Source organism: Pempheris klunzingeri, chromosome 22, assembly GCF_042242105.1.
Source record: "Pempheris klunzingeri isolate RE-2024b chromosome 22, fPemKlu1.hap1, whole genome shotgun sequence".
In the NCBI taxonomy this organism is placed as follows: Eukaryota; Metazoa; Chordata; class Actinopteri; order Acropomatiformes; family Pempheridae; genus Pempheris; species Pempheris klunzingeri.
The window spans coordinates 8,801,301-8,824,693 of record NC_092033.1 but is presented as its reverse complement, the minus strand read 5'-3'; the positions used below and the strand labels follow the sequence as shown (position 1 = coordinate 8,824,693).

The 23,393-nt window shown below is 40.4% G+C and overlaps 1 protein-coding gene across 1 annotated transcript in view; it reads left to right on the top strand.

Annotated features, from left to right (window-relative positions):
* plxna4 (plexin A4) overlaps nt 1-23,393 on the top strand; it is a 196,659-nt gene that overhangs the window by 154,506 nt on the left and 18,760 nt on the right. The window contains exons 12-25 of the mRNA XM_070854128.1: nt 51-202; nt 1,505-1,628; nt 2,905-3,041; nt 3,586-3,753; nt 3,877-3,970; nt 5,984-6,223; nt 6,631-6,777; nt 7,611-7,845; nt 8,239-8,381; nt 10,761-11,026; nt 15,859-15,925; nt 16,552-16,698; nt 17,880-18,039; nt 21,495-21,598. Coding sequence (XP_070710229.1) covers nt 51-202; nt 1,505-1,628; nt 2,905-3,041; nt 3,586-3,753; nt 3,877-3,970; nt 5,984-6,223; nt 6,631-6,777; nt 7,611-7,845; nt 8,239-8,381; nt 10,761-11,026; nt 15,859-15,925; nt 16,552-16,698; nt 17,880-18,039; nt 21,495-21,598 — 2,184 coding nt within the window. The remainder of the gene's footprint in view (nt 1-50; nt 203-1,504; nt 1,629-2,904; nt 3,042-3,585; nt 3,754-3,876; nt 3,971-5,983; nt 6,224-6,630; nt 6,778-7,610; nt 7,846-8,238; nt 8,382-10,760; nt 11,027-15,858; nt 15,926-16,551; nt 16,699-17,879; nt 18,040-21,494; nt 21,599-23,393) is intronic.

Here is a 23,393-nt window from a genome sequence, read left to right as displayed (position 1 = left end):
CAAACAAAGAGTAAATCTCCAAAATCATCACTAGATTTAAATTTCAACAGATCACTCCTCTGCGGGGTCCCAGGGAGGGCGGCACGCTTGTGACTATTCGCGGTGAAAATCTGGGACTGGAGTTCAGAGAGATTCAGGGTAACGTGAAGGTGGCCGAAGTGGATTGCACCCCCATACGGGAGGGCTACATCCCTGCAGAACAGTAAGTCACACTTTACAAGGATAACTGAATAGAGGACATTAGCAGCAATAAGTAATACATAGCAAATCCTCACCTCGTCTCAATCTACATTTCTGCTGAGCAGTAAGTCTTATTTCCAGGCAGCAGACATAGTAGCTATTAATGGCACATAAACTCGTAATTACAGGTTGTAATGATCTAGGCTGTACAGTAATTCATCATTTTGTGAACCAAGTGTACATTATATATATATGAATGTATTGCCAACTGCACTGAAACAACAGGGAAAATCAAAATGTTTTGGAACAGAAGCAAAGCTAAATCATTAATTCAGCATAATGTTTCTCTCTCCCTCTCCCGTTACGTACCATAATCCCATTGAAAGCACTTTGACCACAGCTGAACACTTCATGCCCTGCAAGGAACACTTGAGTCATACACAGATACAACACCATGTCACCTGTGTTACCCACACGACAGAGGCATAACAAGTCAGCATGACCAACTTATCATGAGTCAGAGTGCTCACCTCAGGGTGTTCGTGAGTATGTGTGCCTGTATGTGTGGCAGCAAGAGAGAGGGTGAGCGAGTAACAGAGAGAGAAACTATGACCAGTAAACTGATGCCAAATAGTCCTAATCCCCAGACCAGATGAAATTGGATTTGGATTTAACTTCAAATTACAGTGGTGCACATAGAGTTCAAGAGAACGCATGTGTACTGCTGTTGGCAGTGGAGAAGAACTCAACAGCACCATATTTCATAGTTTTGAGCGCACACACATGCAGGCACCCGCAACTACTTAATCATTTTAGAGAGTTCAAGAGGTTACATTTATTATATTTATTCTTTATTTAATTTATTTTTTTGGCATTTGAGTTTAATCCAAAGCTTTGGTTCCTTACAGGTGCCGTCTGTCAAATTATTTTAAACTAGTTTAAAGTTGGCTTATCAACAGACCCAGCGCTTCTTCTGCTTAGAAAGTAAGTTGTGTGCCAGCACTTTCTAAGCAAATGCTGACCCAGCAGAAGAGGTTGCTGTATTTGAGGTCATATGTAAAAGGATAGACTTTTTCCTTTTTCTCCCACAAGTTGGCAGTGCACATAAGGTGAAGTTGCTGCCAAATAATACATTATTTTATTGAGGTTTTAACATGGGTTTAGGTCCATTGTTAGTGTAAAATCTTATAAAAATTCAGCGAAGTTTTCTAGAGGTTTTTGCAGAAGCATTTATGTGTGTGTGAGTAGTATAAACATTTGAGTGAGTGTAAGCATTTCCATATGCTCTATTTTTCTGACACATTTTACCAATGTGTGTTTCCAGGATCGTGTGTGAGATGGGTAAAGCAGAGAAGAGCCAGTATACTGGAAATGTTCAGGTCTGTGTGGGAGTTGGGGACTGCAGACCAGAATTCATGGCAAAGTCCTCCAAGTACTACTATTTTGTGGTGAGTGTGTACTATATATATCTTTATGGTGATATTTAAAACGAAATTTAAATTTTGTGTTTTGCGTCATCATTGGATTTACATTTTTGTAACAGAGGTTACACTAAAAATCTGTGCTTTCTTTGTTCACTTTGATTTGTCTGCATCACTCTGGCATAGGATTCCCTCTGACTATTTGATGGTTGGAAAGATGATGGATTCATTATGTACAATATTATGAGCAGGAGGGCACCCATGCTGCATATGTCACCCTCTGCATGTTAGCACCTTGCTGATTGTTGATCTGTGTTCTCACCTACTGTGTTAATACTGTATGTACATGTTGGTTTCTTTGTATATTTGGCTGTGATCCAACATGATGTGGTTCTAGCTAAGAGTCTCCCTCTTGGCATTTCTCTCGTGTGTATCAGCAGTGAGACATAATGGGCAGTCACTAATGAGCGCAGAATGAGAAAGAAACACTAATGGTTGTAAAAGCATTTATCTGATATGAACACATAAAGACACACTTGCTTCTTTCAGCACTCATTCTGCAAACAATTAATCAGCATCACTCTCGCACACTCTGAAATAAATTTGCAGTTGTTGCCATTATGTACTTGTTTTATGCAGTAATATCATTTTTACTGCCAGCCATTTATGGGCGCTGGCCGAGGTTTATTTCTCAGTGGGGCCCCTGTACAGGATTATATGATGTTAGGTCTAGATGTCACACCACACAGCGGGCTGGAGATGAGATTATAAGAAGGCCAAATGAACTGGAGGAGGATTTACTTTATGCCCAGCTTCCAGTGGACTACATCAGCTGCTGCTGTGTCACTTTAATTTGAAAGCTTTCCACCACAGTATACTGTCTATAAGTGGGATCAGTGAGTACAGGTATATATTAGGTCTTTTTAGCTGACTGAAAGTACATTCATTAGGTTTTTTTTTCTGGGTCCCACTGCTTATTAAAACATACCTTAACTCTGTTCATATAAAATCAAGTTCACTCAATTGTGTCTCTACCTTTTAATTTTGGACAAAAAAAGGTGTCAATGTATCATATATTGCCACAGCACTTGTTATAGTAACTTGAATAGACCTTTATGAATATAACTTTTCGCTCACACAAAACAGTTCATATTTTCCACCCAGGATTCCCACTGAGGTTCACCTTTAACGATTAACCTCTTTACCCTTTGCATTTAATGCAATTTCATTGTTATGTAATGTTTACTTGCCCAATTAAATCAACCTTGATTTCACCCTCTGATTGACTCTTGACTTTTTTCAGATCCCAAGGATTATCAACCTCAAGCCCAGCCGAGGGCCAGTCTCTGGGGGAACCATTGTCAACATCACCGGCAGCCACCTTGATGCTGGGAGCAACGTGTCAATCATGTTTAAGGACCAACCGTGTACTTATCTGAGGTTAGTGGAGAACAAGTCGGAGCTGATCCTTTCAAACAAATTTAAACAAGGAGTAAACCATCTTTGCTAGAACATTCAACATAAACTGACACAAAAATTAAACATCCTGGGATGATCAGTGGTGGTGATCAAGGAATGTGCACTGGATTAAATTATGAAGCTTCACTCTGTAACTCTGCCTATGTTTCATATAATTTGTTAATGGATTGGAAATGGCATTTTCTTCTAGTATTAATTATTGGGAAAAGACATAGTATTATTGTAATCCATCATTTAACACTGATCAATGCACTATTCCAAGTTCAGTCAATAAACTATCTATCCATGTCCACTTAAGCAACCATTCAACTGTCTTAGATATTAAATTGATATCGGTTTTTAAATCATTTAATAGTCTGCACCAACAGGGATAAACAACTAAAGAGATGACTCCTGACTGTACACATACTGTAATATGTTATTGGATAAGAATCTATATTAGGTAACTGTACTGTCTATAACTAACTAATATAACTAGTTTTTCATCCTCTTATCACCACTTTAGGAGGGGCGGCCAGTGGCTCACCTGCCGAACCCATGCTTCCCTGCAGGGCTATGGAAACGTATCTGTGTCTGTGAGCATAGACAGGGCTCATCTCCAGAAAGACCTGCGCTTTGAGTATGTGGAAGATCCCACCATCACAAAGATAGAGCCTGAGTGGAGCATCTACAGGTACAGTACAGGGGCTAATGTCTAAACATCAATATCACTCCCCGAGAGTAATTCATATCACAGTCTGTCAAAACGATCAGAGCTATCCTTTTAACCTTGTTGTCAATCTTATCTCTCTCACAGTGGACATACCCCAGTGACAGTGACAGGAACTAATCTGGACATCATTCAGACCCCACTCGTCAGAGCCAAATATAACAACCATGAAACACTCAATGTAAGTGATTGCAAACATTTGGTTTGCTTTTTGTGACACTCTTAGTTGTACGTGTATATATCTTTGATGTGATGTTTTTGTGTATTATATTACATATGTGGGTGTTTCAGTGAAATTATATTTTAACTCTTTTTGTTTAGGTCAAGCAGTCAGAAAAAAGGAAAATGACTGACCAAATTAGATTAACACATACAGTATATGTGCACATACACACACACAGTCAATGAAGAGTCTTTACCAGCACTGGTGGTTCCTTAACTTCCTTTGTCAGCTAGACATCCCAAAGGAAGTGAGCTACAGTGAATGTCAGAGTAATTTTCTTTTTTCCAGTGCATGACTAAATGCTTCAGTGCCACTTTTAGGTAAATGGGTTAAGAAAAAAATGAGAACGCTGAGACGGCACGGTGAGAAATCAACAGGTCGCACTTTAATTAATAGAGAGCGACGTTATTCCTCTCTACACTATAGTAACAACAGGGAAGTTTTGACACTGAACTAAAAACCGCAGAGTTTGACCCTTATCAAATTCTTCTATTCACCCTTTTACCCAGAGGAGGATAGATAAAGCCATACAAGGGTCCCTGTGATCTGATCGAAAGAAGAGGGAGTAACAAAAGGCAGTAATGCTACCTTCATGGTCCATTTGAGCATGACCTTGAACCACGTTTAACATCTGTGCTCACATGTGCCTGTACAGGGCATGTTGTGTCTCAAAGTACTGCACAGGCAGATTGGACTTTGAACCATGAAAAATTAAATGTGCATACAGGTAATTTGCCTCCACATCTCCTTTTCTGTCTTATACAACTCACTTTTGCACTGAATGAGAGGCAAAGAAGAATACACATCTAAAGCATTTTCAAGTAATATTTGTGCACAGAGAGGAGGTTTTTTTTTGGCATTTACCTGCCTGCAACACTGCATGTCAAAGATGTGATGAAGACCTTGCAGGATTTGTCAAGTTTGATGTTCAAGGAGCCAATTAGAGTGACAGGCAATAGTTTGAGTGGCTGCATGGCAGAGGTTACTGTGGAAATGTGAAACGTCTGTGAATGAGACGGAATTGTCTGAATGAGACCTGTGCTGGTGGTTGATTTGTCAATGCCCTGACAGACAGAGAGGAATGGAGATATAAGGATATTGAAGGGCATGTGGCTTGACAATGACAGAGCAGACTATATGTGTTTGTAAAACTAGCTCAGAGATGTGAATAAAACAGAATAAAGAGCAGTTTTTCAATTGCATTACATGTCAAAAGAAACACCAGGGCAAATGCAAAGAAACACAAAAAATGAGACACCGTCAAAACCCTGTAACTGATCACTAAAGTGTTATAGAGAAAGATGAGTGACAGAATAAGAATGTGTCAAAGAGAGATGAAAAGATCACAGAAAAATAACAGGACAGGGCATAAAGAAGTGATGAGAGGGTGGGGGTGTCGCACTGGGGAGTAATGAAGGAAAGGGAAGACCCAGTTATCCTGAGTCTTTACACATCAAAGCCTGATTGAGGCGAGACCTCATATGCTCTGTAACTACACCTCATTTGGTGGCTTTCTTTGAGGAAATTACTCCACTAGGTTCTTTTTTTGCACCATTTGAAATGGAGGATCTTTCGGTTTGAATCTTGTCTCCACTGGGCTTAGAGAAACGTAAACTTGCGACATAAGAGATTCACCCTAACTCTTAATGGGATGGCTTGGCATTTTGTAAAGTTAGTGAATGTGCTTGTTTATAGGAAACTGTATAATTTGAGTATGATGTATATTGAGATCCAACCATTAAAAACTATATGAATTTTGTCACTTAGAGTATCTTCAGTTAGATAGAAAGTACTGCAGCACCTCCCAAAATGCAGATAACACAAGAAAAAAAAAGATGCATAATGTTCTGTGTTTAGTTTATTTCCTTGTACGTTAACAACATGTATTTGCTTCCGTTAAGCCCATCATTTAATGTGCAGAGGATGCTTTCATTCATAAATATAACTTCTCGAATATCTGTCTTCTGCCAGTTGTGCCAGGTACTCAGCCCTACGTCCATGCTGTGCCAGGCCCCAGAGCTGCCCATCAGTCTGGCCAGGCAGCAAGAGGTTCCTGAAAGACCTGATGAGTTTGGCTTTAAACTGGATGATGTGCAAGCTTTGATGGCCCTCAACAACACCAACTTTATATACTACCCCAATCCTGAATTTGAGCCACTCAGTGTGTCTGGAGTGCTGGAGCTTAAACCCGGATCACCTATTATACTGAAGGTAGGAGAATAGATATTATCCACACTTACATAAAATCAGTATTTAGTGATAAGTTATTGTCTTTCAGTGGAATCATACTGTACACTGCAAGATGACATGGTCATTGTTTCATTGCACATTACAAAATTCTCATGTCCAAATGAATGATTCTGATCAAATTGTCATTGTCAAACGCAGACAAGTGCATCACACATGAATGTGGTCATATAATGTGAATTTAGTTACATCAATATGACAACAGAATTCTTTTTTGATGTTGTGATATTGATTTCAACCATGTCACCCACTACTGTATATTGATCACTTTATGTATCAGTATAGATATAAATGCCTTGTTTGACCTCTAACTCTCTTATCCCTGCATTTGACAGTGCAAACCATGATTATGCATAAATTCTCTCCTGCAGGGGCGGAACTTCCTTCCGCCAACCAATAGTGGCAATGGAAAGCTGAACTACACGGTTCTGATTGGTGAGAAGCCCTGCATGTTAACAGTGTCAGAAACCCAGCTGCTCTGTGAGTCACCCAACCTGACAGGTCGACACAAGGTCCTGGTGAGTGACACAGCACATGCTCACAAAGACACACACACGGATACTCATGACAGAAAGGCAGGCTATGGTGGAGACAGCAGACAGACCTACAAATCGACTGACAGTTTGACAGACAAACGGACATTCCTTGTGTTGCTTTCTATCCATCTTCTTGTCTACTTTGAGACAGACTGCAGCTCTAATCCAATCAACTGTGTGGTTCCTGTTACTGCCCACAAGCAGACAAAAGACAAACAAATAAGCCTTCAATAAGAGGGATTAGGGCCCTGGCAAACTCAATAAAGATTCCATTTGTGGTTTTAAGAGGGACCACTTTGAACAAAGCGCTTCCTGATGTTACCACCTGAACCCAGCATCATAGAAAAAGATGGACACATTACTGTAAAACAGTCAGTAGATACACAAACAAACAGAAGTGTGGATAAATTTAAATCACAAATCAATATGTCTGTCTGAGCGAGCCTTGATTTTGAAGACAGAGAAACACTTTATAGACCAAAAAGCGATTCTAAAAGCGAAAATTATATTATGGCTTAGATATTTTTGCCTTGAAGCACACCATGCTTCCTTGTGAGTTTGATTGCCACTTATTTCTCCATTTCTAAAGGTCAAATTATTGAACCTTTTTCCAAGTGTTATTGCTGGAGTGATATTTAAGTGAAGTTCTTCTTTGATTGTAGCTCTGGTAGAGTGAACCACTTGTTTCATGTTAAGTATTCACGTCAGATGATAATCAATGGGCTGTCACTTTGAAAACTTATCAAGGAAGGATGTTGTCTATTTATGTACATGCATTAATTCTTATCTGCCTCTTTATCTTTCACTATCACAAGGCACGAGTGGGTGGTATCGAGTTTTCTCCAGGTGTGGTCCACATCACCTCCGACAGCCCACTCAGCAGCACGGCAATCATTGGCATTGCTGCAGCCGGTGCCCTGCTCATCCTCTTCATCGTGGTGGTGCTCATTGCCTACAAGCGCAAGTCTCGTGAGAGTGACTTGACTTTGAAGAGGCTGCAGATGCAGATGGACAACCTTGAGTCACGTGTGGCTCTGGAGTGCAAAGAGGGTAAGAGGGTGATGCTCATGTGTGGTGGGTTGTATGGAGTTTGAGTCTTCCTCAACAGATCCAACTAACTTTGTCACCTTGGAAATAGTTTGTTTATTTACATTCAGAGCAAAATATCACATATATTTATCTTGTGAAAAGTCTTCTCAATTTTACAACTTTGTTAAGAACACTAAAAATTAATTATGGAATTAATATGTTGTGTGAAGGTAATCAGACAGACCAGAAATAAAAATGGCATTTGCACAGTGAACTTTATGATGCACTAAACAGTTTCTAACAAAGTGATCAATTAACCGTGAACTATCCGAGATCATCGGGTGCCATACTTTCATGAGCCAAGTGTTTTGCCATAAAAAAATAATGTTTTTTTTAATCTGGATTATCCAACAGCTTTTGCAGAGCTCCAGACAGACATCCATGAGCTGACCAGTGATCTGGATGGAGCAGGAATCCCTTTCTTGGAATACAGGACCTACACCATGAGAGTCCTCTTCCCGGGCATCGAGGAACATCCTGTACTCAGAGATCTCGAGGTATTGTACATAATAAACAGTACTTGTTAAATAGGCTTAATATTTAGATTCTGCAGGTGTCAGATTGTGGAGATTTTTATTAGTGACTCAGGAAGAATTGCCATTAAATAGATAATTAGTTCCAGCAGTTGTGTTGATCAGCAGTTCTCAGGAAATCTTACAAGAGGACAGCTATAGGTGTACGAAGTTGAAGTTGATAGCGATTTCCTAGTCAGTTTTGTTTCCTGCTACCAGTTGAATAGTGCAAATAACACAAGTGTGTGTCCCCTCAGTTCATTTCTTCAGTCTCTATCAAATAACAATCTCAATGCAATTAGCCGTATTTGAAAAGAGAGCAAAATGAGCAAACAAATTAACAATGTGGTGGGTCACAGTAGGTGAAATTGACGCCGATGTTGTTTGTGTTGCTGTCTGGTAAACAAAAGCCTTTTAACGGCCGACAACAGCACTTTTTCAAAAGCAAACAAGGCAGCCCTCAAATCAGGCGCACACACTCATTAATAACTCAAACGATATGAGACGCTGCAGTGTTTTCTCCCTCCACCTTAAAAACAAATTAAAAGTCAATCAGAAGGAGAAAAGCAAAAGAAAAAAATCATGTCATTTATCCCCAGTGGTGACATTGATAGACAGCCATAATTGAGCAGGTCGTCTTGTTCCATTAAGAGAATGATGGACCCCTATTTCACTGCCCTCCGGGTTGGCCACTCTATCCCTGATGAGAATTTCCCAGTAATAAGCAATATTAATTATGTTTTAATTGGTATAAATTTTGAACTGTATGAGGAGTATAATGTGGCATAGGAGCCTAATGAAAAAAGCAGCAGGCCTGTCTTAGGCAGCTGATGGCTGCTTAATTGTTATTGATGTGTCAGAGGATTTAAAGTCAAGTCGGACTGTAGACACTTAAAAAAAGCACAGGTGGAGGAAAATCTGTCTAGGTTTACTGAAACAATGGGTAGTTTGCTCAGTACTGAAATATTTAAAAACATGCCATGCAATTAAAATGAGAATTACATGTTGAATTAAATATAGTCTGGCATGTGTTACCTCAATAAAGCCTGCTTCTTCACATTTTATTTGTTCCTTGTAACGATTAAGGGTTATTCTTAGCTCTGAAAATCACTTCCCTTTCCTCTATTTTCCCAACAATTTTGCTTTACACTATTTTGCTTTCTGCTTTTGTCTGATTTTTTTTTTTTTCTGCCATTACATTTCCCACTTCTCTCTTGATCTTTACGGAAACAATTCACTGTTAGCAGTCGTCATTTTACTGCTCAACCTGTCAACCTGCCAAACTCAGATATTCCAATGTTTCAGTAGACAGTTGTGTATAGGTCAAGACATTTTTCTGTTTTATGCACTCTCCATAAATCTAAGAGCCATGTTAAAATGTTTGTTTTATGGTACTGTACACTATATATGTTGGATCTGTAACCGATAAACATTGACAGTTTGTTTGGGCTGGGTAGATGCATAAGAAGGCACATGCACACACTGTACACATCTTGTCAGGCAGTATGAAATTAGACTTGCAACTTAACAATAGCTCCCTACAGATTACAAGGGGTTCCTCCAGGAAAGGTAAAAAGGCAGAACATATGCTGGTTGACAGCTGCATTGGGTACAAAGAGATGCTGTCTTACCACGAGTGCTTTTGACAGATTTAAAAAAAAAAATGAGCGTAATCTCAATAGGTGCTATTTTTGAGAAAAGAAGCATGTGCAGCAAGTGACTAGTATAAATGGTGCAGGGACAATCTGGGCTCAGGCGAGGGGAATTCACATCGCTGCACTCCCTTTCTACTTGCATTAGCGTGGAACACAGCGCCATCAAAGTAATAAACATTCCCTCAAGAGGCTTAGTGTTTTCCTGCCTTTATTCTCAACCTTCAGATGAAGACTAACAAAAGCTGGATGATGTTAAAACCCCATCTCCTTAGATTTTGTTTTTTCTCCCCACAAGACGGATGTATTAACCAATGATTGCACTTTTAAGTACACAGTCTATATTACAGTTTATTTATTATGTATAAATGCATGTATGTGTTTTATGAATTATTGCACTAATTTATTGCACTGTTTTTGTTTGTATTTCTATCTAAACCTGATCTAAAATATTAGTTATGATTATACATTTTTTAAAACTTACTCACCCAATTAAACTAATGTTAATATATAGCATTTAAATAGATTAGCATTTGATAAAAAGATTGAAGTATTTGATTAGAGAGGCAAAGAGCTAATTTTACATTCAAATGAATTGATGACTAATTAGCTCCGTATGTCATTGCCTTGAATGTGTCATAGAGAATCTTTTTTCTCTCCTTGTTGTTTTTAATGTGTCGCAGTAGTGAACATCTCTCCTGTTTCCTCACAGGTGCCAGGCTACCACCAAGAGCAAGTAGAGAAGGGGCTGAAGCTCTTTGGCCAGCTCATTAACAACAAGGTCTTCCTGCTGTGTTTTATTCGCACTCTGGAGGCCCAGCGTGGTTTCTCAATGAGGGACCGTGGCAACGTGGCATCACTTATTATGACAGTGCTGCAGAGCAAGTTGGAGTACGCCACTGATGTCCTAAAGCACCTGCTGTCTGACCTTATAGACCGCAACCTTGAGAGCAACCACCCTAAGCTACTGCTACGCAGGTGAGAAGCAGGCACAAATAGGACAGAGTTTAACTTTACTCCTATCACTGGTTCACAAGTGCCCAAAGTTGCACAGCTGGTACTGACCATCCATGGAGTTGCTTTGCTGCATATTCTAAATGATAATAAGTCGAAGGCCTTATGTTTGGTTAGGGCTAGAGATCAAGGTTTGTACTAGTTAATGTCATCCATTTACTGTCGAGAACAGGATATGCTTCTCTGTGTTTCCTATCTATGACATGTATGGATGAACTCCTGTGACCTTCTGTAGCTGGCTCTGTCTCAGCGACACCAGAGTGCATTGCCATGCACATCATTGGCAAAATAACTGATTTATTAGCAGTGAATCCAATTTTAAATTGCTCTAGAGGAAAAAATACTCATTTATGAAAAAAGGGAGAAAGTGAGAATGTGAAAGCTCGCACTCCAGCACAATCACAATCCTCCCTTGGATTTATAGTCAAAGCCTTAATGGCATGCACTTGAATACAACACTGAATATGATTATGCCACCTGCCTGCAGTGTTTGGTAAATGTGATTATTATACTCACTTGAGTAAACCAGCTTCCTCACAGTTGTGTATGTGATGTGTGCATGTATATTTATACATATATGCACATGGTATTGTATGTCTTATTGCTTTGGGGTTCTTCTTGACACCCCCAGATGATTTGACAGGCATGTCACAATTTAGTTTGTCCATCTAATTTGAATTAAAATTCCGTTTCTCCCTCTGGTGAAAACCTCGTCTTTGCCAGTAAAGACACACAAATACGGAGCATATTATTTTCTGAAAGGGTTGAAATGAATGTTGTTCATCATACCATTCACAAGACAATGGGCATATACTCCTCGTGAAAGTCGGTTTAGACTCTACTTGGTGATGCAGACACAGATTAATGCTGTCTGGGCAGCAGGCATGATTAATTGCAGCTAGAGCTCACTGAGCATGGTGCAGCCACTAAACAATGGAGTAACCGCTGATCCTGGCAGTAGATACAACATAAGAGATGACGTGTACAGCAGAGACAGGGAGGGGTAGTCAAGGACAATAGAAAAACTTAAAGATGTGTCACCGAGTGAGTAAAGCTGACTACCAGGGCAGAGAGACAGGTAATGAGACCTGCTCCATGATCTCTTAGTTTAGATGTCACCAGCATGTATGTATGTATGTGCTATACCCAAATACTATGTCATGTCAGGATACATTTTGATTATAAATTTAGGATGAAATTCTTAAAGAAATAGTTGGAAGAAGTGCTGCAAAGATTAACCAACTATTCTTAAAGCACAGTCCAACATACTATCATCTGTATCTCTATCTATCACACCTCCTTTCCATATTCCATCTTTTCCTCTCCCTCGTTCTTTGTCATCAAAGGGGGAGAAGGACAGCCTGGGGAAAATGCCATCGCTTTCAGCCAGCACTGGAGAATGAGCACGTTTACAACAAATACACACCCAGTTTGATTGCCTATTTGTCAAATACATGATTGTGTGATCAGACTGTCTTCATCTCATTCTTCCTCGTCCAAAGCATGCTTATTAGTTCTTCATCCCAGCATGTATTTCAGATGTGATGAGGCAGTGTGAGCAAGCTACGCCACCCCATAGTGTGGGCTGACTGGCGTGTCCTTGGATAGCAGCTGAAAATAGCCAAGGTACAGAGGCATAAGGCTGTGAAGATGAAGCTTAATATTGTTTAGGAGATATCGCACCCCTCCCTCTCTTCTTCTCTCTCTTTAATTTGTTCTGTCTGTTGTCTCTTTCTTTCTTTCACCATGTTTGCTCATTTTAAGTGTTTTCCTACCTCATTACCTGCCCCTGTCTGCTCACTCTCCACTGCTCTCTCCTCTATTTGCCTTCAGTTCTGATGCTTGTGCTGCTTGTGTCACATCGTCACTATCTTTATCTCTCTCTTCCTCTCTTATACTCGCTCTCTCAATCTATATTCGCAGCTCTTCCTCCCCTCGTCTTCCCCCTCCCCTGGTTTCTTGATTGCTAAATCAATGCTTAAAGTGCGTGAGCAGGGTGTCTCTGGCACAGCATCTAAGCACGGCTACCCACAGCCTCCTCTTCCAAGAAATCTGTGTGTATGTGCATTTGTGTGCATGTACGTGTGTGTCTTTTTCCTCTCTCTCCACACACAAACACACATCCTTCCATCTGTCCCATCTCAACCTGTGCTGAAGCACAACCACCAGGCAAGCTAACTAACGAGAGCCTTCCACAACCATCTGTCGCATTCCTTGCTGCATTCTCCTCTCTTCCCTCCATCTCTCACTAGCCTACCCCCACCACCAGTCCTCTTCCCATCATGCAAAGCAAAACAGTGTGCCCATTGCCTTAAGTTTAGTTTGGCTGCATTTGATGCGTCAAAAAAGCAGTTTTGATATTGGTCAAAAGATGAAAGCTCAATATGTTTTTGCGATGATTACAACCTTGCTTTGGCTCCAACATGGGTGAACAGTCCTGTTGTTTAATCATTAGCATAATCTATCTCTGTTAACAGAAAAGTTGTGCTTGTGAGTGAATAATACATAAATAAATGTCTGTATGTGCACGTGTGCATCAATAAGTCAGTGTCAGCAGTTAGCTGTTACTAAGAGACTGACACATAACATGAGCAATCTTCGTCACCAGGACCCAGAGTTGGAATAGAAGTCATTTCTGAATTCAAGCTGTGCTGTGTTAACACATGAAGCCAGTAGAGACTCTTACATGCAATTACATGTGTGGTTAGCACAGCCACCATTTCCTCTTTTTACAAGAAAGCAATTTTGAAGACGATCAGGTTTCCGTAGAATTCTATAATGGCTTAATTGGTTCAGTTTTATGTTCTACCATCAAAGACTCGTAGTTTTTCAGGAAGTTAACCTTTTCTAGAAGACTTAAATGTCCATTTAATACAGATATACAAATCCATGTTATGGCCAAACCACAATGTTAAATGTGTGATGAAACAGGGATTGCCATCAACCCTACCTCTGTAATCAGGGGGAAGTAAGCCCTGCCAGGTCCCCTCTGCTCTAGATCATTCTCAGTGCCCGCTGCCCCTCTGACTGGCTGCCAAGTGGGCAAGCCTGACCATGCCAACACGCCACGGCACATTTCATGGCCTTAACCCAAACATAGGTTGTGCTGTGTTTTGAATAAGAGCTGATATGTGGAGAAGATTGTTTGAAAGTTGTAATACCAAATGCTAATGTTAGATCTTAAAGCAGCTCCGTCACAGTGCCATTTTTATCCCCGTTTCCCACAGACCATGCTATGATCGAGAATGAGCATAAGCAAACGGGTGAAGCCGTGCCAAGACTTCTTATTACTGCTGGGCTGGCACCCACTGCTAGAAGCACATACAGACACACACACACAATACACACTCGTCAGCACACATGGTAATTTCTGAATACATACGCAGTGGGATTAATTTGTGCTTTTTGCACGCTAGCCTTAAAACAGTCACACATTTGTCTACTTACACAGGCACATAAAAACACAATATCTATTGGAAGTGAGTCAGGAAAAGGGTGTTTAAAAAGAAGAAAGGGGAAGGCCAGACACAGCCAAGCCACTTTTTCTCGTTCTTTTCTTCATTTTTCTTTTTCATTGCCCCCTCCCACCTTCCTTCCCAGCGCACCTCCTCCTTTCTCCACGCTTCTTTCATCCCTTTGATAGATGGGCTACATTTGTGGAAATGGAGAGGATTTGGAAGTGTGTATGATTACAGGATCCAGAGTGGGCACAGCCAGAGGGAGGCAGGAAGACAGCAAGGACACATGAAAGAAAGATGAAAAGTGACCTTGTTGACCCTTGGATCTGTGGACAGAGCGAGGGCGGGAGAGGCGGCAAAATAAAAGTGCGGGCTTAGTGAGGAGCAGGAAGCTAATCCCCCTCCCCCCAGGAGGTGTTATGCCAGTGTTGGTGGGGGGTGCCAGGCCAGCCCACTGGCACAGCAGACGACATGTCCCCCCTCACGTCTCAGTGTGGAGCCCCTTAAAGAGGCTGTATGAATGGTGAAAGGTGGGAGGGCTGCAGGTGGCAGCCGAAAACAGGGAACAAAACGTACACATACATGGACACAATGGACACTAATCCTGAAATATTGATGCCTATGGTAGTTGCTCACTGAAAGCGTAGGGAGGGGTGTGTGGGTGTGTGTGTTTGAGGTGTTCTGACAGATTACTCACACACCCCTGCTGCTGGTCAAGAAGGTTACTGTCAAAGGATATCCGATCTTCGCCTCTCCTCTTTCTCCCCTCGCCACTGCCGCTGTTATTATGTATGCATATTAGCCATTCACACGGGATCAATCACACAGTTGGCCCAGGTCAACACACACACCATTTTGCCACACCAGTGGAGCATGGATGCCAGGCGGAGAAAGAGAGGGAGATGTATTTCATTCACTTTCTATTGTGCAGGGATCGGGTGTTAGTCCAGTGAATAGGCAAGGGAGCGCTTGATAATGAGGCCAGTGTTATTACAGAGCTGCTCCAGCCCCTAACGACATCAATCCACTGGGATCAAATAAAGGCTTTTAATTGCTTTGCCTCATATTAAAATCCCCGCCGCCATAGACGAGCTGCCCTTGGCGTGCCTGAGCATAAAAGCCAGCCGAAAAATTGTCGGAAAGGCCATCATATAGCATGTGCAAAGGCTCTCTCAATTCATGTCTTCACAATTATATTTGTGTAACGAAAGCCTATTCATTAGCAGCTGTCATCATTTTTTTAGCAGAATATTTGATGATGGTGTTGAATATTTATGATGGTAATAGGAGCGTGGGGATCATATGTTCATTACGTGCTTTGTGTCTATCTGTTTGCAGGACTGAGTCTGTGGCAGAAAAAATGCTGACCAACTGGTTTACGTTCCTCCTCTACAAGTTTCTCAAGGTAACGCTTAAGTATTTTTCAGCATTTTAACATTTTAAGCTCCTGGAAAAAAACAAAAACAAATACCACAAGCAGTTTAGCTCCAGCCACAGTATGAAATCACTGCCTCCTCACTGCTGACTTCAGTAGTGTCTTCATTCATAGATAAATTAGTTTTGGGGGTTTTTTTTTATCTCTTAAATTTGTGAATAGATTTCAGTAGCAAGTAATTGTGATTGACACTCAAAAATAAATACAAAAAAAACCCATAAATGGTCAATCTTTTCAGTTTGACACAGCAGTGTTTTCAGAAGGGAAGACTTCAAGAGTGTCTTTTGTGGCATTTTTACTGTTTATCCATCAAATATTTTCAAAACTCCAACTTCATTTCAGCAAAGTTTATAGAGTGGTAGGTGGTACAATTTTCTTTATTTAGGGGAAGATAGAGTTTGGGATATGATATTTGTAAGTCTTGCTCAGCAACTCTGGAGGCAAGGATGTCTGGAAAACATTACAAAAAGCAAAAGAGATATTTTCTCCGACATTATTAAACATTGAAGCCATTTCTGAATGCCACTCACTGTCAGCAAAGTTTTCTTCTTCACTCCACACTTTTTCTCTGTTCCTCTCTCCAAATCTCTTTGCAGGAATGTGCAGGAGAACCTCTTTTCTCCCTATTCTGTGCTATCAAGCAGCAGATGGAGAAAGGCCCCATTGACTCCATCACAGGAGAGGCACGCTACTCGCTCAGCGAGGACAAGCTCATCAGACAACAGATTGACTACAAGACGCTGGTAAGGGGTTCACCTGCCCAGGGGTCCAAGAGTTAAAAGGAGACACTTAATATGCTTTCAGTGACAAGAGGAGAGGAAAAGGGTGGTTATGGGTTGTCGGTCATAAGAAGAACAACGAGACATAAAGTTGTCGTTGTCACGCTTGACATGCAGGGGGTACAGGAGTTGCGACCTCACTTCCTGTTGAGACTAGAGCTGTCAAGGAAAAGAGCAGGGCTTTGGGTTGTGGAGGGAGGAAGAGATTATGCATGTGTATGTGTCTGCACAAGCAGAAAGCTTTCTCCTTCTGGAACCTCTCATTTATTCTCCAAGTCTGTCGTTGTCCTTTTCCACTGTGTTTGTTTCAGCTAAGAAACTCACACACTGTTTAGTCCTGACATCTTTCTTCTCTATTGTCCCATCTGTTGTACTCTGTGAGGACAGATTTCTTACTCTCTCAATGTCCATAGTGAACTGTGATATGGAAAAGCCAAAAAACGTTTTGAAAATAGAATAGAATAATCAAAACTCCACTCACCCCTCCATTATACAAATAAATATGTGTATAAACTATGCTTAACCGTAAAAATATTAAGAAGCATGAATTTTGTGTATACTGTAGATATACAACATTTGGGTGAGTACATGCATGGAAGATAACACATTTAACCTCTTACTTATATAATGTATTTGTGTTCATCTTGTAATTGGGGTATTTCCACCAACACCTGTAGGCGGTGCTGAAAGAACTGATGAATATCCTAATAATATTATAATTAGCTGGTTTACTCCATCAATTCAGGTAGCACGTTGCTCTCTCTTGTTAAGCTCCAAGGAAAAAGCAGTTTCCCTGGTGAATGATCTTTTCTTTGCTGCAATTCTCTTACAAACCCTTTGGCGTGCACAAAATTATTGCAGTTCCATTGAGTACCAATCCACAGTGCAATCAACCTTATTAACCTAAGACACACAAATCTTTTCTCAACCAAGATTAAACATGCATTGAATATATCACAATTTATCCTTTGCACTAAATCAACTTGGAAAGATGCTATTATTTTTCCAGTTTGACTGCTGCTGTTGCAAATACTGCCCAAAAACCCTTATATATAAATTAATTATAATGAAAGCTGCCTTGTAAAACACTAAAAGACAGTGCTTGGGACAGTGTTTAACCAGCAGTTTGCTTGCTTCTGCTACAGGTGGTGAACTGCATCCATCCAGAGAATGAGAAAAGCCCTGAGATCCAGGTGAAGGTGTTGAACTGTGACACCATCAGCCAGGTCAAAGAGAAGATCTTGGATGCCATCTACAAGAATGTCCCACACTCGCACCGCCTAAAAGCTTCCGACATGGACCTGGGTACAATTCTTTGTCTTGTTAGATATAGATAATGTGAAAAACAGAAGGCAGTCATATTTGCTACATTTACTGGAACCTTTTGGTTACAATGCAGGGGTAAGACTAATGAAATAAGTTCCCATGACAGTCCTTTCATGCAGTCCTGTCATGAGTAGTCTGTATTTGCATGTTGCAATGGGATATTTATAATTCTACATTCCAGGGTTGTTGTTTCTTTACAGCTTGTCAAAACATTTCCCATCCATGCACCAGGAGAAAAGCAGCCTGAACTTAGACACCAATTGATTTTTACAAAGGCTCACACACCCCTCCCAGCCCTTCTTAAAAACTACAAGTCTTCTTAGATATGGAGAAGTAGCTTTCTTCTCACCTCAGGAGACTTGACTTCCTGGCTCTTACAGTCAGACGTCTCCCCTCCCCAAACTTCCCATTGATCGACTCTTGTCGACTGGCATCTGAGTCACATGATTGATCAGCTAATCAATTGAGACGCTCAGTGATCTCTTCCCTACAAAATAATTTTCCTTGTGTTCTGTCTTTCTTCCTTCCCCTGGGCAGAGACAGTATGTAATTATTTTCCCTGAGTTGTATTGTACTACAGTTGAACTGTATTCCTTGTGTATCTCAACTGTATCTAACTTAGGTCTAATATATTTGTAAATTACTTTAAGGACGGAGTCCAATGATATAACTTCTCTGCAAGACATCCAGTGATCAGGGGGTTTGGTACAGTACATGAACACAGACATGCATGCTTGTGAGCATAACGATATTATCCATGATTGTTTGTCTGTCGATACCTACAGGGTGTCTCTGCACCATGCACTGTGCTTTTTATGGTTTAATATTGCCAGATGGATTTTCCAAGCCCCCTCTTGTGTGTCAGTAATAGCATATTTATAACCAGTCCAGGATCTAAGATGGTCTGAGTGCATACCGTAGGGAATCTGCCTGTGTTATAGCTAAGTGAAGAGATTGGTTTAGCCTTTTGACAACATTCCTGGATAAAATTGTTTTATGGCCCCCTTTGGGCAGGATGTGTTGTTCTATTATTGTTTTATTACGAAAGGGAATTGGAAATTGTCAGAGTTAGCTGGCCAGTCGATCTGTATGTGTGTGATTGTGAGTGTGAGTAAGAGACAGAAAATGAGTGAAGCTCACAAGAGAACATGTGTACTGAAATTTTTTTCATTGCTCTATTTACAATATGTGTGGCATGCAGCACAGATAGGAAGACAGTTTTCTCCTAATCACGAGTCCATACAAAGAATGAGAGCACTTGTTTGACATCTTTTTTCATGCCAGTAATTTTTTTTAAATTTGCAATTCATGCTGTTGTAATCAGCATTAATTGATTTTTCTTGATCTGCTTCAGTGTAAACAGCTCTTACATTTGATTATTTGTTATATTGACACACTTTCTAACTTGAAGACAGACGCTCTACTTATGCAGGTAATATCAGTGGTGTCCATGATCTCTGACACACACGCATACAAACACATATACACTGAGTGATTGCAATGGTTGATAAGGATAATGGGATTGTGGCAGGCCTGTCCTGAGACAGATTGGCCAGGAGTGTTGTTATCCTAGATATTGTTTTTAATTCCCCTCTGCTGCAATCCACAGCCCCCTACAGGGTCTAAGAGAAGATGTAGCCTAAGAACAAAGAAGCTTGGCCCTGTGTGTGTGTGTGTGTGTGTGTGTGTGTGTGTGTGTGTGTGTGTGTGTGTGTGTGTGTGTGTGTGTGTGTGTGTGTGTGTGTGTGAAATTTGTGTCATGCATCTCTGTGGAGTACAACAGTCACCTTCAGCCTTTCTCTTTACCATCAGCTTCCATACACTCCCCTAAGTCCTTATCTCTTTGGCTGTGTGTGTCTATAAGGCAAGTCTATACATACGCACATACATGTAGCAACCACTGAATTTGGGAATTGGAGTAATCTTGGTTTGCTCTGGTTTCACACCAAGGTTATTCTTTTATTTATTCCTTTCTGCCTTTCTTTTTTCCTGATTTCTTCATTTGTTTACAAAGCCTCGGCTGGAGACGGGCACTCATTTGCATCTTTATGGGAAGATGTACTGTATAGACAAAAACAACAGGAGAATCTTTATTTCCTGCAGATTTTTCACATGCTAACACAATTCTGGTCGATCCTCCAAAGACAGGCCTCATCATGCACCACGGTGATTGCCGCTTTGTTTTCCCGTTTGTGATCAGAATAGGAGATGACAGTGGCCGATGCAAGTGGGAAGCACAGCAAGGAGCACAGACATAATAACGTATTCATAAAGCCCATGATGTCTGCAAGAAGAAAAGAGGAATCATCTGATTGTTTGTTTTCAAGATGGCTTTCCTTTTTCACTTATGGTAATGTCGCTGGGGTATTGTGAGAGGTTTCTATCAAAGCTTTTGTTTTGTTATATGCTGAGGTTGCACAGATGTGGGAGGCCTGGTGTATATGTAGTGTAGATGTAGTTTGGTTGTGAGGTCATCTAAATGCTGTCCTGTTGTTTAAATGAAAGATAATATAATGCACACTGGAAGTTACTTGTTGAACAGTATGGAAATTAGGTGATCTGCAGTTTTTGGGGTAAGCTGTTGCTTTTTGTTTCTCTGCACACTGTTGCCACGGATATGAGTCTGGTGTGCTTCTCCTAAAGCTCCCAGCAATAACAATAAGAGCAGATAGGCAGGGGGCTTAGAGCAGTGGAGGGGGTTTGACAAGGGGAGAGCGGGGACAAATAGCACCTCCAGAGAGCGGAGCATAAGGGTCAGTGCTGCAGATGGAAAAGGAAGTGCACAAACCCTGGGCATGCAGCTGTGATCACACCCATCGACTGCACCAGCAAAAGAGATGGAAAGCTAAGTAGGGGAGCTTTATTCTAAAAAGAGTAGAGTGGGTGATTAATTCAATTTGCCTCTTGTCACTGTCTCTCACATGTACCATTTCTCTTTTGGTTCTACATCTCTTTGCCTTTGTCATACCCCCCCACCCCCCCTTAAGATTTTGTGTTTTTCTCCTCTCTTTGATCCTATTCAGACTTTTTATGACAGAATTAGATTGCCACACATATAGCCTCCCATTAAAACCAGTGCCATCAGAACTTGTAACTTGTTCCTACTCCCAGTTATACAACAGCATCTCTTTTAGAATAAAACATAACTCAAACTTCAAGATTCAGAAAAATTGTTTTTGTTGTTAAAAAACATTAGCACAACCACCAAAATCCATTGTTTCGTGTACCAAAGGCATATCAGCTCACCAAACACTGTGACAAGATTTTGAGATATCTTGACAGATACACAGAAAAAAAGTAAAAACTGAATCTCCTTGGCAGAGGAAACCAATGAGTGTACAAAGTAAATATTGTCAAAAAAAAAAGTGTTACAAAAGTATGGCTGGTACTTTGCTGATGTTGATGCTGATTTGTTTCTTTTTTTATGACTGCAGAATGGCGTCAGGGTCGAGGACTGCGCATGATCCTTCAGGATGAGGATGTCACCACTAAGATTGAAGGTGACTGGAAGAGACTGAACATGCTGGCCCACTATCAGGTATGCCTGTGACAGTATATTCTAAAATATCAACTACAATTTTCATAAAACTCTAAATGTTGTTAGATTTTTATTTTGGGCAATTTTCATACTTGTTAAAGAACTCCAAAAGGTCAAAATATGTTTCCTTAGGGTTTGTGTTTGTCTATGTATGTCTCTGTTTTTAAAAATCAACTAAGATTAACAGAAATGTGTTAAACTTAAAATTTCAGTGTCGTTGAAGTTTGAGTGTTTTTAAAGTTTTAGATCTCATGCAGAAAGGAATTTTTAAAAAAAGGATTGTTACCTGCAGAGACTTTGCATCCCATGGAATCAGTAATTGACATTGTAGTGCAAAGATATTTATTTGAAGACATTGCCATCTTCTGTCTTTTAAGAAAAGTACTATTGTTTTCATACCATTTCCACAGCAAAGGTACACAAGCACAATGCTGAAACACATTTAAGTATTTTAGTTTAGTTATATCCAGTCCTGAAGTATATTATACATATAATTCAGATATATCCACATATCTGAAGTATATGTGGTTGCCACTGACACCCTCTTAAGTCACCTCCAAATTTTCCTTTTAGGCTGTGTAACCTGATAATCTTCACTAAGTTTCATCACTATCTACTGCATTATTCAATCAAAGCACTTTTCTAACCTAAGCAAGTAGGTAGGACTCTAAGCAAGTCCAGAGCTGAGGACACCCACCTCACAACACCACCAGCACAAGTTATCTGTCATGTGAAGGGGAATGAGACAGGGTGAGGCAGAGAAGTGACCAACAACAGTGAGACTTGGAAGTAATCCCTCATGTGTGGAGAGGGCTCGAGATAAAATCTGATGTGCTAGCCAAGTGTTGTTCTCTTTCCTGAAGTGGATTAGGGTTGACTGAATATATACATTTATTAACAGGCATTAAAATGGAGACATATGCACAAAATAAAAAGATGTCTCCCTCATTAAACAAACAAATGCTTTTATGCAGAGATTTGTGCCTCATGAGTAGTGACTTTCCATCCAGCCAACCAAAAAGAGACTGGATGGAAAAATAGGCCTGAATTGTCAACAAGCTGTTAATGATTCCAGCGGCTAACCAAGCAGCCACCGTCCCCTCCAAGTGCACTTTGCCTGGTGCCTAAATTAAATGTCATTGTCAACAGTGTCAACAGGCTTTGAGTAGAAGGCACAGGTGGAATGGATTACGGAGCTGATTCGAATCCGAGATAAGATAATGAAGACAGAAGTTAATTCATTTTTTTCAGGCCAGGGAAAAAAGGGCGCTTTATCCTTGACATGCCCAAAAAACAGAAAACAATCCCATCCACTAAAAATTTGTCAGGAGACTAAGCAAAAAGCGAGTAACAGACTAGACAGCACAAACACAATTACAATTTCAGTCAAGGGCATCTGCAATTCCGTACTTAGCATTTGCACTCTTATTTTTATAACTTAATTTCACTGAAATGTTGTGGTTTGAATTAAAAAAGGTTAAATCAATAAATAATTTTGTTGAAGATCTTGTCGCTTTACTAATCAAATCCACTGATGCACTCCTGCCAACCCAGATGTGCTACTATATTTGGTCATGAGATGTCCTCCAGACATGTTATCTAAATATTGTTTGTCTTATTAGAGGCTAATATGACCGACCAGATACACTCAATAGAATCATGTGCCCTCCTTTGTTAAAGTAATCTGGTTTGATCTGCTACTAGCTGAACTTACCCATCACTCTGCCGTCTATTACAAGTTTGCCTCACAAAGCTTTGATTTCTTGTTCAGGCAAACATCACTTAGTAACTACAA